The sequence below is a fragment of the Oryctolagus cuniculus genome, chromosome 1 (genome assembly GCF_964237555.1).
Source record: "Oryctolagus cuniculus chromosome 1, mOryCun1.1, whole genome shotgun sequence".
Classification (NCBI taxonomy): domain Eukaryota; kingdom Metazoa; phylum Chordata; class Mammalia; order Lagomorpha; family Leporidae; genus Oryctolagus; species Oryctolagus cuniculus.
In genome coordinates this window covers 210,673,118-210,687,993 of record NC_091432.1, presented here as the reverse complement: position 1 = coordinate 210,687,993, position 14,876 = coordinate 210,673,118, and the positions used below count along the sequence as shown (strand labels likewise).

Here is a 14,876-nt window from a genome sequence, read left to right as displayed (position 1 = left end):
CAAAGGTTATATTTAGGTCAAGTGACAAGTTTGACATTTAGGAATAGTCCATATGTTAAATATAAAGGTCTAGAATGTCACTTATTAAATATTGTATTAATTTTATAGTTATTGTTGTGATTTTTACCCCAATCATCTATGGCATGGATCAGTGAAGTACTATCCTTAGGCCAAACCTGGTTTCCCCACTGTCTTTCCACATAAAGTTTTATTGGAACACTGCCATGACTACTTGTTTACGGACCAGCTGCATTCACATTACAAAGGCAAGAGTTGGGTAGTTGTGACAGAGACTGCATGACTCACAAAGCTGAAAATATTTTCTACCGGGCCCTTTACAGAAAAGGTTTGACAACCCTTGACTTATGGTTTGGAGAAACTGACCAACACAAAATGCACAAAATGAGTCTCTTCTAAGCAATATAATGTCTTATGTTAAAAACCTGGTAGGAAAAATTTTTAGGAAGACTAGAAAGCCCTACTTAAGGATGAGTTTTGTGGGCTAGTTTCACTCGGTAGTTTCTGTCAACCTGGATTTAACCTCACCAAACACTGTGTTCTTCTGCTATGGACACAAAGAACGAAACAGCTCACTCCAGGGTCAATGATGGTGTCCATTTGCTCCAAGAGGCAGCTCGGCTTGATCATGCTACTCCTAATGCCCACCTACTCCCGGTCCACCACACCGTCTGTCTCCCTCTGAGGGATGGAAGGGCTTACATCCTGTCTCAACCTTCTGTTTCCCACTCCTACAAAAGGCCTCACTCTGCAGGAAGCAATGATAACATGGAAAATACTCTGTCAAGGAAGATCTTTTTTGTCTCGGCAGAATAATTGTATCAGAAAGCGTCAATGAAGACAGTCCCTAAGGTTTCAACTTCAGAGTGTTTATCTTTTAAAACTTGCTTCTGAAACAGAACTGAAAGAAATGTATCCTTGTATAACTTGGGTTTGTGGGATTAGACATGCCCAGAGACTCAATACAATGAACTGAATTGAAAATTGTGATGTCGCCTAGAAATCACCAGTTGGTCAAAAGAACAGAGTATTTTATAGGGCAGAGTTGAGTTAGGACTGAGACTGTATGACTCAGAAAGCTGGAAATACCTTCTATTTGGCCCTTGACAGAAAATGCCTGTCCCCATCGGAAAAGTAGGGGACAGAACCAAGAGCATGTCTACAAGTCCAAACAGAACAGTAAGCTGATAAATGATATCAGAGCAATCAAAATACATCTATTAATCAGAATACACTTGAAGTCACTAAAAATCTGTCCTGAAAGTGAAACTCACAGATTCAGAGAGAAGCAGCCTGGGAATAAATCCTCTCATCTCCCAGCAGAGCTTATTGAAAGCAGAGGAAGTGCAAATGAAGCCAGGTGCTACATACAGACAAGGTAGGAAACATCAACTTGGACTTGTCGGCGAGGCCATTCTGCAACGGGGAAGGCAGGACTAAATGGTCAACGGCGAATGAACGAACATAACGCAGAGGGCATCAACTTGGACATGACACACAATCAAGTGCCCGTGGTGCCTTGATGAGAAGTGCTAAAAATAGCATTGATTATCAAATACTGTTCTGGAGTTTACAATGGAGAGATATAACAAAATATTTCATTGAAAAAAAAGTCACATAGTTCCTTACAACATTTTTCTATGAACTCATAATATAAAAGACTTCTCTGTTGGCTAGACTCTTCTAGCATACTTTGTGTTTTCTCTGGGTCACTAACTAGAGCATGGACAAAAAAATGAACTAATTATACAAGTATTACCCCCATCCACTTTATTCATTTTGCCCCTGGTTTTACTGTTCGACTTCTGCTTTCACCTTAAATGTATCATAGTAGCTATTTTCTACAGCAGGCAGTGTTATACAACAAAACTGGATAGATAGAATAAAAGAATCTATTCATTGGGGAAAATTTGAGGGAGGAAAAAGATGGACTGTCACCACTAGTTTGACTTCTTATAAGGGATATAGCTGAATTTTAAATTGCATATCCAATGCCCCTGCATCTCAGACCTAAACAAATCTCTTAGCTAAACTATGCTGTCCCTGTTTCCTTGTTATTTTATAGCTGTGTGTATTTTTGCTGTACTGAAAGCAGAGACTTAGAAACAGCCTGATAAAAGCCAGCCCTATATTTTATATGGCAAGAGAAGGAACACAGTAAACACAAACACAGCAGAGCACTTCCCTTTGTTGACAACCTTATTGTTTCTCCTTAATGCATTGTTTAGAATAGCAATTTCATGTCATTTCCCATTATCCTATACACAAAACCAATACCATACAGCCATTGGTTTTCTTTCCAGCAACTGATCGTGGAGAATATAGAGAGAATTCGTGTGCTGGCGAAACATGTCAAGACTGACAGCTCAGAGCCCAGGAGTTTGTTTAAGCACAGAACAGGTGTGTGGCCTGGCAGCTGGGGCGAACTCTCCCCTCCACCTTCTCATTTCTGCTTTCTTGGCTTCCCTCTGGCTTGGGAGGGAGAGCTGCTTAGGAAGAACCTCCTTTTTTTCAGGCAGTTTCCCTCTGCCAGAGAAGACTGGCTCGCTCTCAAGACGACAAGCATTTGACCACTGCAAATAGCAGAGAGCATGTCAACTCGTTTTATCCACATCCCTCACCAGGGAATCAGAACGCCAAAGACACACTGGTGATTTCCCTGGTTTTATGGATTTCGACTCCCCCCCAGGCCTGCAACACATTTTTGGTTTGTGTGTTCACAGTGTCCTGGCATCTGTAGTGTGGGAAACCTTCACTGGGAGCCAATAGCCCCACAGCTTCTCCCTATTAAAATGTGCAATTGGATTTCACATGTGTGTTTCAAACACCATTCAAAGCATGATTTACAAGCTACTGTCTAGCCCCACAGCTGTTTTTCTCTCCTCCAGACTTAGCTGCTTCTAGGAATCCACCATCCAGTTTCCCAGCAAATGGTCTTCCTACTGTGGGCCCCCTCAGTCATTCTTGGCCATGCAAAGGCTGTGCAAGCCCTATAGTGAGAATTCAAGGAAGATACTTATCGAAGGAACAAGCTATGAATTATTCTTTCCACATAATTAATCATGCAGGAGAATAGCCCATCGGATGCCTTCTTTCTGTTTACCACACCTTCTACCTCGGATTTTTGTCGTCAAATTAAACTAATCACCACCAGTCCTTTGATATAGGTTATTTATATACATCAAAACCAGCACAGGTCCTGAGATTTTTTTTTTTTTTTTGTGCAGGCCTCAATAAATAGACACCATCCAGAGCTTTCACACTTACTGTACTCTTTCTTAAGAAGGATGAAAAAACTCAACTGCAAAAATGCTGCAAATTATCTTCATGGGGCCGAGCAAACACAGAGTGAGTGTGCTATTCAGTTCATCACTAAATATCATGTTGTCGTGTTGCTGTGACCATCCTTTCCCTTCCTCATAGTCCTGCTTCCAAGAATCTAAAACCATCCCCTAAAAAGGTAAGGCTTCGGGTTCAGGGGTTGTTGCAAGCTCAAATCCATGTCCTCATAATGTCTCCTACACATTTAATTTTAAGCTGCTGGAGGGCCCAAACAGTACTGACTTCCTTTCAGATTCTTCTGTGCTCAGTCCAGCTGTTGGCAGAGAATCCATGCCTAGGAAGATGACTGACCTCCACTCTCCTTGGCCTTGCAGATCTGGTCTATGGGATTCCCTTGTCTGTGACCGAGACCCCCATTTTAAGGAAGGACAAAGGAGAAAGGACATGTGACATCAAGAGAAATGTCCCAGGAAAAGCCTTTGTTAGGAATGGGGTTTGGATGATCAGTTTCACCTAAACAGCTCAACAGGTGTAGCTTCCATTTCAAAAAAAAGCAACAGGGGCTGGCAGTGCGGCATAGTAGGCTAATCCTCTGCCTGCAGAGCCCACATCCCATATGGGCGCCAGTCTGTGTCCCAGCTGCTTCTCCTCTGATCCAGCTCTCTGCTGTTGGCCTGGGAAAGCAGTAGAAGATGGCCCTAGTGCTTGGGCCCTGCACACACACACCTGGGAGACCCAGAAGAAGCTCCTGACTCTTGGCTTTGGATCGGCCCCACTCTGACCATTGCAGCCATTTGGGGAGTGAACCAGCAGATGGAAGACCTTCCTCTCTCTGTCTCTCTATCTAACTCAACCTCTCAAATAAATAAAATCTTTAAAAAAAAAATCAGTGAACTAAAAGTCATGTTAATAGAGATCTTACAATTTGGGTAAAACTCGATTTTGCCCTCTGGTTGCAATCTACCAAGGCTTCCAGTGAACAGAATCTCAAGATGCTAAGAGGACATGTGTTTTGACCCTTTTACGTTCACCCTCACCAATCTTAATTTAAGACTCTTAAGTTTTTCCAGAAGAAAAACAAGTAGCTTCCCCCCACCTATATTGTAAACGACTACACAACAGTTGAGATCACGTGCTCACTTCACTACCAGTCACAGCCATCATAACAAGACTTCCGTGTTAAGTAAAAATCCTTTAAGATGCGGTTACCAGTTGGGAGCTAGGATGCTTAGCACAGTGTTTACTGATTTGCAAAGGAAAAGTCTCCAAGTGCTGTAACTCAACAAGCCAGGTTTTTTTCTCAGGACTTACAACCTTTCTATTTCCTCCTATAGATGTCTGCTCACAGGCCTAACAAATAAAGATGGCCTATCTGCTCTTTCAGTAGTCTGAGAATTAGACCACTTTTGACAAATTAAGTTGCTACATGTTCAGGTTATCCAAAAAGTCTCTTGTCTTAAACGCTTAATAATAACCCCAAATTCACACTTGATATAAATGGTCCCAAAGAATTGCCAGAATTTCCAATTAAAGGGTGAAAATCACAGCAATAAAATGACCACTAAGAAATATCTAGTATGTGTCAGATGTTATAGTAGAGTCCTTATCTGTGTACTTTTCCTCATTAATCTCTCAAGGTCATGGGCTGAGGCAGGTCTCATTAACCAATTTGACACATGGTTTCTAAGAGGTCAAGAAAATCCAGGGGAACCCACCAGCACTGAGAGAAGTAAGACTCAAATCCAGGCTTCGTTCCATCCTTGCCTGTTCCCTAAGCTCCTCATAAGAATGTAATAGTAGACCACGAGAGACAGCTGGTTCCCTGACCTGAGAAGTATTTCCTGACCTGGGGAAGTATTTAAGCTAGTGGCAGTGAATTGGATACTAGAAGGGGTTCAAGCATTAGTGAGGGTTGGAGGACAACAGTGCCAAGGTATTGGATACCTTGAATCTACCAAGAATCTACAGACTTCCTCCACTTCTCTCGCATGTATCTGATTCTGCGGTCATCCGAGGTCAGTTGAGTATCCAAATCAGGCCCATTCCCAGGTCTGATCCAGACAAGAAACTCTCCCTTTGGTCACTACACCAAACATGAAGGCTCCAAGGATGGCCTCTCTGTCTCTCCTAAAGCTTTGGTCATATTACCGGTGAGCAGACCCTCTCCAAGGCTTCCTGTATCTCTTCTCAAGATCCAAATCCGGGCACTTAATTCTTTTCCCAGTCAATGCTTCCTGAACATCCTTGGGCTATAAGAAACGACCGCATTACCTCTAAGGTGTTATGTGACCCACTCAGACAAACTTGCCACACCCATTCATCCTTCCCATTCCTAGTCTGAATTTTGTGTAGTTAATTTACATATGTTGATCAGAGAAGATCAAGACAGGATACAGAAATACAGAAATCTCCCCGGTATTCTATTGCTTTCTTGCTTGAATCCACAGTGGAAGTATCCAAAATGGATGTATCCTGAAGAACAAGCTCTTGGCACAAGTAACCCTTACACAAGTTTTGACTGACATTTTTTATCACAATACCACACACTCACTTCCCCTTCCAACTCCATTTCTATATTGTTTCAACTTTTTCTCGTTTCTTCCTTTACTTGAACCGTTATGCGTACACATAAAAATGTCCTCTAGAAAAGAACGATTGATAATTCGTGCCAGCCTCTCTCAACCGGAAGTGGTTAATGCTGGCCCAGAAGCCTCTTCTTACCATTGGAGTCTTCCACTTCTTCAGTGGGGGCAGCTTTCTGGGAGGAGTGGTGGGCGTGTGAGGAGAGGAGACTGACAATCCGTGGCCTAGGGAGGGTCAAGGCTTTTCCGTGGACTTTGAGGGAGTGTTCCTTCAACTGGCTGATTGTCATGGTGGAGAATGAGCACCAAGAACACTTGTAGGCGTGTTCACCTGGAACAAGTTGGTGGGAGGGGACAGAACAGGAACAAGGGAGAAAGGCAGAAGGCAGGGTTAATTCACTCAAGCATCATGGTCTATGAGCCCTCACCCGACCACTCCCACAACCTCAGTGCTCCTTTAGGATTGCAGCTCTTCCCCAAGGCTCCATAGTCCAGTCACTTGGTCCCTTCTGAGTCTCATATTCTACTTATAGGGGTGAGGCTATGGGCTGATTCTCCAACAGGATGGAAACTCAACCGTCTACCATATCTCCTTCTGAAAGGTTTTCCAATCCCTTTGTTCCTCTCACACTAGAAGTGATCATGTCAGTTTTTACTCAAGGTTGTTTTGTTTCCAACCATAGAAAATAACATGCTTAATTCTTAACTAGAAGATCTATTAGCAGCTTTTTAAACACAGAGTCACTCTATTCAAGCTCTTTTATGGTATTCTCAATCTTTATTTCCTTGTTAACTATGTAACTCCTCATCCCACACATCCTCTATACATGTATTTCTTTTTCTGATGAGTTCACAAACCTAAGCATAAAACTCCATTTCTCTTCCTAATTAGTGCATAATGAGTCATTTCTCTAGTAGAGTTGAACTCATATATACAAACATGCATGTGTGTGTGGGTGGGGGGGGGTAAGTGTGTGTGTATATGTCCATCATTCTTCAATAAAGAGTATATTAAGAAAAAAATAGGTATTTTTCTTTCAATTAAGTTATGCCACTGAAATACAGCATAGATCGTCACAATCAAATTCATAGCATGATTTACTTTTGCTATAAGACAGCGTTTAAAAGTTAATTACATATTAAGAAGGAATTGAAATGTGCATGTTTATGTTTTTGGGTAGATATGCACTAGTATGATTAATTCAGAAAGCAATTTTGCTTTTTATAGACTTAAAAATGCTCACGCCTGCAACCCAATAATTCCACTTCTGCAAGTCTCTATAAAGGAAACATCCTTTAGTACTCAGAAAGCTTTATTTTGAAATATACATTATTTATGCCTGAAAAAGGTATGGAACAATCTTAATTTCTAACCATAAGTAAATGCAAGCATATCCTCTTGATGAACTATCATTCCATTAAAATAAATTCCTGAAGAGTTTATAATAGAGTACAAAAAATAAATAGAAAGGCAATATATATTTGATATCATCATCATCATAAGTGTTAAAAATACTTATAGAGAAAATGGTTGAAAGGAAATAGTCACAATGACAGATAGAGCTGGTGGTCTACTGATTAATAGTAAGAGAAACGAGCCAGAATGTAAATCCCTGGCCCTACTTTTAACCAGCTGAGATTGTGACTTTCTTGCCTCTGTGAAAATTACTCAACTGTGAGCTCAGCATCCAATTTTGCAATTACACCTTCTTCTCACCATGGATGACCCCTAGAGCCTGCATCCCTAGGAAAGTCTTGATGAGAACTGAATTATACAATCATTATACAGTACCAAGCAGAACAGAAGTTCAAGGACGACAGAGAATCCAAACAAGAACACCAGTAAGTTGTCTCCTCGACCATCACCTAGCCGGTAGGCAATCATGCTGGGCAGTGAACAGAGGTATTTACTAATGTAAAACATCCTATGTTGTATTTAATCTCTCTGCTCTCTTTGTTCTATTTTTCATTTTTTTTTTTTAATGCAAGCTTGGCTACACGAACCTTGCTGGACGGTTTTGAGTTATACAACCTGAGAATGAGAATCCAGATGATTTGGTTCATCCATACTACTTTTTGCCCTTAAAAATAGAATACAACAATCCACCTAGAACAGATAAGATGAGTCAAAAGTCTTTTAAAGTCCTTCCCATGGGCCGAATCATTCACACCCTCCCAACTGGTAAAGTGCTTTGGACAGGGCCGAAGCCTGTGGGAAAAACTCGCCAGGATGCTGTCCCAGTTGAATAATTTACAATATACACAAGTTAGAAAAGAGTAGTTTTAAACTCTGAAGCCACTTACTTCAGGTACTTGAGAAATTTCCTGGAGATACAAAAATATGAACAAATAATAGAAAAAAGCCCATATAGCTAATCTCCCTATCCCACCCCCAACCCCCAGTGTGGTTTAGGGCATCTGGGAGGCTTGGATTGTTTTACTGTATTAAGTCAATTTAACAGACCCAACACTCAGGAGATAGCAAAGAGACATGGTCTTATTTGCACAGGGCACGAGGAGATGACAAAAGTGAAGGACCCAGGTTCTAGGGAGATTTTACAACATGTTCAAAGTGTTGTCAAGTGTCATACAAAGCACAGGGAAGATACACAACACCTATCCTTTAGAATTGTCATGAAGACGGACTAGGATGATGAATATAATATGCTTGGTGCTTAATGCAGAGCCTGGGAGGTAAGGGATGGTTGTAATGGCAGCACAAGAGATGGAACAACAGAGCGATGGAGACCAGCACAGCCCCCCGTGCTCTCCCTACTCAAAGTTACTTCTCAACTGGTGCCTGGAAATGCACCTAAGCACATCTCTGAGAAATCTCCCAAATCTTGAGTTGTCTTTGTCCTTTCAAACTTTTTAAAGATTGTAACTTTATTGAGTTGGAAATTATCTTTACTATATATAATTATCCACAGTTCCATTAGCAAGGCTAGAGAAATTAGAAATTTTCTTTAAAAAAAGTTTAATTTTAACTTATTGGTAGCATGAATTAGCCATGACAGCAGTGAGACAGCTTGTATTCTTCCGGAATTAGGTGAGTTTCCTTAATTTTTCTTTATTTTCTTCTTTACTAGATAACAATACAATTGAACATCTCAACCATCTTATTCTCCTATGTCATGCAACAGACTAAAATTTTCACCCAGTAAAGACCATCAGATCTCAAACTCAGAGTGCTGAAGAACTTGTGCGTCACAGATTCCAACTCACCGGCATGAGCTTTGAGTATATGTGTTTTCAGCCGGCTATTGTACGAGGACTTGAAGGAGCAGAGTTTGCATCGGAATGGTTTATGGTGTCCATGGTGGGTTTGCATATGGCGATCCAAACTTGATGCAGAAGGAAGAAAAGGAAAACACAAAATTAAAAATTGCATGCAACATTTTCTCATTGCTCTTTCCCAGGAATCGCACTTCTACGCTGTTCAGAGTTCTTTTGTTTACTTTCCAATAATGGCACTTACCAAATAATAAACAAAGAAATTGGCAACAGTTTTTGGACTTATAATAAGAGGAGGAGAAGCTAAAAGAACAGATCTTTTTGGATGGAGAAATATGACAGTGCTAATAAGTCACAGCAGACTTATTTTTCCTTCTCCACAGCATGGATAACTGGAAGAGTATACAAAAGACAGTAATATATGAGGGAATTCAAACTTTGTGTCAAGGCAGTGAGAATCCATCCCTATCAATTAGACCTCTAAATTATCCAGAAAAAGAATGGGAATTTGACAGATTTGGTAATTTTAAAGGCCGAGTTTCTTTTTAGATTTTAATTCTACTTTCGTCCTGTAACGTTCAGGTGGGGAAGGGGTTGGCTAACTGGCCGCCCTCCTTGCAGTGGGCTGTCTTATTCCAGTCACTGTTAACACAGAGGCCCCACATAAGAGTGTTGAAAGGAGTCACATGATCAAAAGGCTGAGGAACACAGCCATGTTTTTATATATCAGTCTTCCAAAAGCAACTTCTTAGACTATTTAATTACAATGAATCCATAGCACTTCATAACAAGTATTAGTCTAAACACAATCAATTTACAAAACAAGTTGTGAGGAAGCATTCTCATTTGTATCAGTATCCCAGAAAACTGAATTCCATGCTAAATGATTCACATGGGAATGGTACTGCTTACCATTTAAACATGATGCTCACCTGAGCTCCCACACAGTTTTCAAGTGCCTCTGGACATCTCTCCATGTCTTTAGCTATCTCAAACTAACCTGTGCTAAACAAACTGACCTGTTTTTCCTACAAAACAAAAATGTTTTCTTCATCTCCTGGTTTCTGTAACTAGCACTACCATTCTCCCAAATGGTACCACCATTCAACCAAATCGAAAATACAGATCCCATTTGTACTTTACTTTGCCATTCATACATTAAGTCAATTTTTGTCATGTAGATTTATTCTCTCAACCATTAGCTAACTGCTTAGTTCAGCTACTATCACTGCCCCCTCCCTTTTTTTCTTTTACGATATATTTATTTGAAGGCAGAGTTACAGAGAGAGAGGGAGAAGTAGAGAAGTCTTCCATCTACTGGTTCACTCCCCAAATGGCTTCATTGGCCGAGACTGGGCCAGGCCGAAGCCAGGAGCCAGTTGCCTTATCTGGGTCTCCCATGTGGGTGAAGGAGCCCAAACACTTGAGCTGTCTTCCGCTGCTTTCCCAGGCCCATTAGCAGGGAGCTGATCCAAGTGCAGCAGCCAGGACTTGAACCAGCACCCATATGGGAGGCCAGCACAACAAGCAGCTGGCCTTTACCACTGCTTCTTAATTGATCTTCCCCATCTTTTTTTTTCTTTTAAAATTTGTTTATTTGAAAGCTGGAATGACAGAGGGAGAGAGACAGACAGACAGATCTTCCATGTGCTGGTTCACTCTCCAAATGCCTCCAACTGCCAGGGCTGGGCCAGGTCAAAGTAGGAGCCAAGAATTCCATCCAGGTCTCCCACATGGGTGGCAGGGACTCAAGCACTTGGGTCATTATGCATTGCCTCCCAGGCACATTAGCCGGAAGATGGATCCAAAGCAAAAGTAGCTGAGACTGGAACCAGACCCTCCCATACAGGATGTGGGATTTCCAAGCAGCAGCTTAACCTGCCATGCCACAGTGCCCATCCCTCTACAATGCACATGACCCCCCAATCTTTTTTGTCAACTCAAGAGCATAAGCAATATTGTCAGGTTGCCAGAGCTAAAAATCTCATCTACTAAGCTGTGTGAGAGTAGGCAAGTTACTTAACCTATGTGGGCCTCAGTTTTCTTAACCATAAAATGGAAACAATAATGGAAGCATACCTCACTGGGCTGTTTTGTGAATGTAATGAGGTCATACTTTGAAGGCACATGATTTGCAAGGCGATGTATGAAATGTTAGCAACTGTGATTACCTTACTCATTTCAGACTTCGAACTAGTCCTTAAGAACTAATTTCTGGCATTTAAAGTCTACACCTATGGTCTCCACTCAGGTCTTCAGACCTTGTCCTCTATTCTTCCATTCCATGGAACTTACAGATTAGTCCATCTGAAGCAGCAGCCGGGCCTCAGTGCGCCTCCCAGTCTCCTCCCCAGTTTGTGCTCTCTCATCTTTTCCTCCCGATTGTGTGCCTTTTCCAAATTATTCAAGTCCTAGCTTCCTACTTGAAAACATGACTCAAATGCTCCTTACTCCATAAAAGCTTCCGGACTCTACCAAAGTGGCTATAACATTTCCTTTCTTTGAAGCTTTACAGCATTTTATGGAGTTTTTAAAAACACATGTGCCTTATTTTGTCGAGTCACATGTACGTTTGCTTGATGTAACCCTGTCCTAGACCCTGAATTCCCTGAGGTCACACACCATGTCTGGTTCTTATTTCTGCTCCCCACCAGACACAGTGCCTAGCACAGGAGTGTCCTCATTTACTCTCGATGAATTACCAAAGTCCCACTGCAGGTTAGACAAAGTGATAGATAATTTTGTGCCAATGTATGAATCTAATAATGCAGATGAGGCATCAGGCTCTGTGTGATAACAAAGCCTTTATAACCTATCCTAGCCCCTGTAGAAGCCTACTCTTCAACAGCTATTAAATAGCACTTCATCTTTCCAAAGACGCAAATAGCCCATCATTGTGTTTTAATTATTATAAACATAAACAGCTTGTCAGGTTTACAACCAATTGCCTTCCCGGACAGCTGGAACGCATTATTGAATAGTTATCTCTTCTACTCAGGTAAAAGAGAGAGGCAACAAAAGGTGCACCTTGTCCAATCACTTCACTTCTCTGCCCAAATCTGCACCTGCCAAGTGGTGAGGAGCAACTTGAGTTCCCTCTTGACCACCCTGTACTTCAAGCAGCCTTTGGCATTCAAAAACTGCCTTATCTTTCAAAGTCCTTTGCAAAAAAACAACTCAGACCATGATTTTTTCATCACCTGCATTTAACAGTCCTAACTGCACCTCTTCAGCACTCGGCTTTCCGCATGGAACTTTACTTCCTCCTGTGCTGATGCGGCTTCCGGTGAACGTTTCACAGATGCACCCATAAATTGGTCCACTCCCTTCTGCTACAAGTCTTCCCTGAGTCAATCACAGCGGTCCTCTTCCACGCCTGCGTGTGCCAAACCTAACGCCATCCAATCAGGCTTCCATTCTTAGCCCCATTTTGCAGATGTGATGACTGAAGCCCAAGGTAAAACAGCAGCAGGCGTGAGCCACGAATGGGGCCTCTGACTCATGCAGGCTTCTCCAGCTCTGGCCTATCTGCCTTCTACTATGCCATCTCTCAGAAACCACCGGTCCCACCCAATAGCACTTACTTGTGCCTGAAAGCAGAAACAAAGGAGCAATACTGGCAGCTGTACTTGTCCTCGCGGGTAAACATGGCCAGGGCCAGGTGGCTCCTCTCATGAGAACGCAGCCCCTGCATGGACATCAGGACTCTGTCACATTGACTGCAATGGTATCCCCCCGGCCGGGTTTCATCCTCCAACATTCCATCAAGCAAGCAGTGTTCACCATCCACCCGGCCCACCAGGGCGCCACTGGCATCTTTGGCTGCTTCCAATCCATCCAGGAACAGGTGGGAAGGGTCTTCAGCCTCCTGCTAAGAGAACCACACACACACACACGCCCCACCAACAAAATAAATATCCATCAGCATTGCTCCCAGCTTTCCGCTTCTCCCTTCATTCTCCCAAACTCCTCAGCCTTTCTTGGCAAATCTTCCCCTGACTCTCGGGCACCCCCTAAATGGAGGGCGAGCCTGATTGGCAATCTTCACGCAGTGCCAGTCATTTCAGGACACAGGTTGCTTTTTTACCCAGGAAATGTGGAAGTGGGGCTCCGCCACGGTGAAGATGGCTCACTCCCTATTCCCCGCCTTGGAAAGAAATTTCAAACGCAACCCCACCTAAACTGACAAAGTTCGGTAAGGGGATTGGCTCAGAGAAAAGGAAAAAGAAGCAATAGAGAACAGCAGAGCCTTGGGCCATCGTCTAGAAACGAAGCAAAGCAACAGATCCTGCTCTCTGCCCTCCACGCCACCCTCCAGGCGGTGACTCTGCTCCTTAATGGAAGGCAATGGTACAATCAATTCGAAACATGGAAGAGCGGCCTGCTTTGAAGTCGCCCATTTTTCATTTGTTTCCAGGTAGTTCCTTGGAGTACTGATTACACAGGAAGGGCTGCCTCTGTGTCTCTTGTGTGATTCCAGGAAACAAGCCCGGTGCCCACAGCAGTGGTGCGTGGAAGTAGCACATGGCTGCTGTCCTTGGGCTGCCATTGTTCTGCCCGAACCCAGAAGGCTGCAGTCTTCAATGAAGAAATCAGCTTTACCTTCACACTAACTTGAAAAACCAGCAGGCACGACCAAGGAGGGACGATGACAAAAATATAGTCATAGGTCCAGAGGGAAAGGGCAGAACCCTGACTCGACTTCTGCTTTCAAAACTAAGTGCATAGCAATATCCTGGAAGACGGCAGCTGTTATGGAAACAGTGGCTGCTATTAGGGATTATGACGTTCCAGACAGGTGGTCTAATAAATGTCAGGGGAAGAGGAAGACACCTGTTAGCATCACACAGGGAGAGGGGATGGAGCAGAGAAGCCAGGTCAGAGGACGTGCAGGGTCAACTGGGACTTGAAGGATTTCAGATTTTGATTTAATGTCTCTTGCCCTCCCCACATGGCCCTGGATAACAAGGTAAAGACAGATTCTCTTGGGCTCTCAGCATCCTCAGCCAGACGAGAAGAGGAAGAGGCTAGGCAGTAAGGGGAGCCTAGGATGACGGGAACAGGACCCATGTGATTCCTCTCAAAACCTCGGGCACTGGGGGTGGGCAGCGAAGCCCTAATGGCACTAAAGCCTGTGATACCGAGAATCCAGAACACTCTGCTTCCACCAAACTATCCACGTGGAAGGGAACCCGATCAAAACTCAACCTTTCCCTGAACAGAAAGATGAGGGAGGTCCAGACCTGCAAAGAAATCCAAACAAGCCAAACCAAAGCAAGCCAAGCATAACTCAGGCATGCCCGCATTGTGAGATACTCTTTGCTGAGCTGCTTTCAGCGACGGGGTTAATAAGTAACTCAGGTGGCGCACACACAGACACAGACACACACAGAGACACACACGACCGCTCGCCCAGACCGTCCCCGGTGCTCACCTTCACAGCGGCGGACACGGCTGGGACGCTGCCGTACTGGACGTGCTTCCGCAGGTGATTGCAGATGGCTCGGAGCGTTGGGTGCACTTCCACACAGAATTTACACTTGTAGCCCACCACTTTCCTCTCCTTGATCTTTGGCACCTCTTCTAAGTGACCAAAAGGCTGGTAAAATACAGTGGTAGCCATCAGTACTCCGAGCCCTCGCTCGACCGCCAGCATTTATTCTCTTAGCTTACAAGTACATTGTATTTTAAAGCAGATTAGCAGGTTAAAAACCAAGGGAGATATATGTGAGTGTTTTTATATAACAAATGCATCAGAGT

At 43.1% G+C, this 14,876-nt stretch overlaps 1 protein-coding gene across 12 annotated transcripts in view; it reads right to left on the bottom strand.

Moving 5' to 3' along the window:
• Positions 1-14,876, bottom strand: part of ZNF462 (zinc finger protein 462) — a 148,799-nt gene that overhangs the window by 66,419 nt on the left and 67,504 nt on the right. For 6 of the 12 annotated variants that reach the window (XM_051855978.2, XM_051855976.2, XM_070055258.1 and 3 more), the window contains exons 4-7: positions 14,551-14,715; positions 12,701-12,987; positions 9,108-9,226; positions 6,022-6,213 (exon numbers count right to left, since the gene is read on the bottom strand). In XM_051855978.2, coding sequence (XP_051711938.2) covers positions 6,022-6,213; positions 9,108-9,226; positions 12,701-12,987; positions 14,551-14,715 — 763 coding nt within the window. The remainder of the gene's footprint in view (positions 1-6,021; positions 6,214-9,107; positions 9,227-12,700; positions 12,988-14,550; positions 14,716-14,876) is intronic. The other 6 variants (XM_051855990.2, XM_051855991.2, XM_070055267.1 and 3 more) reach the window with 4 other exon arrangements.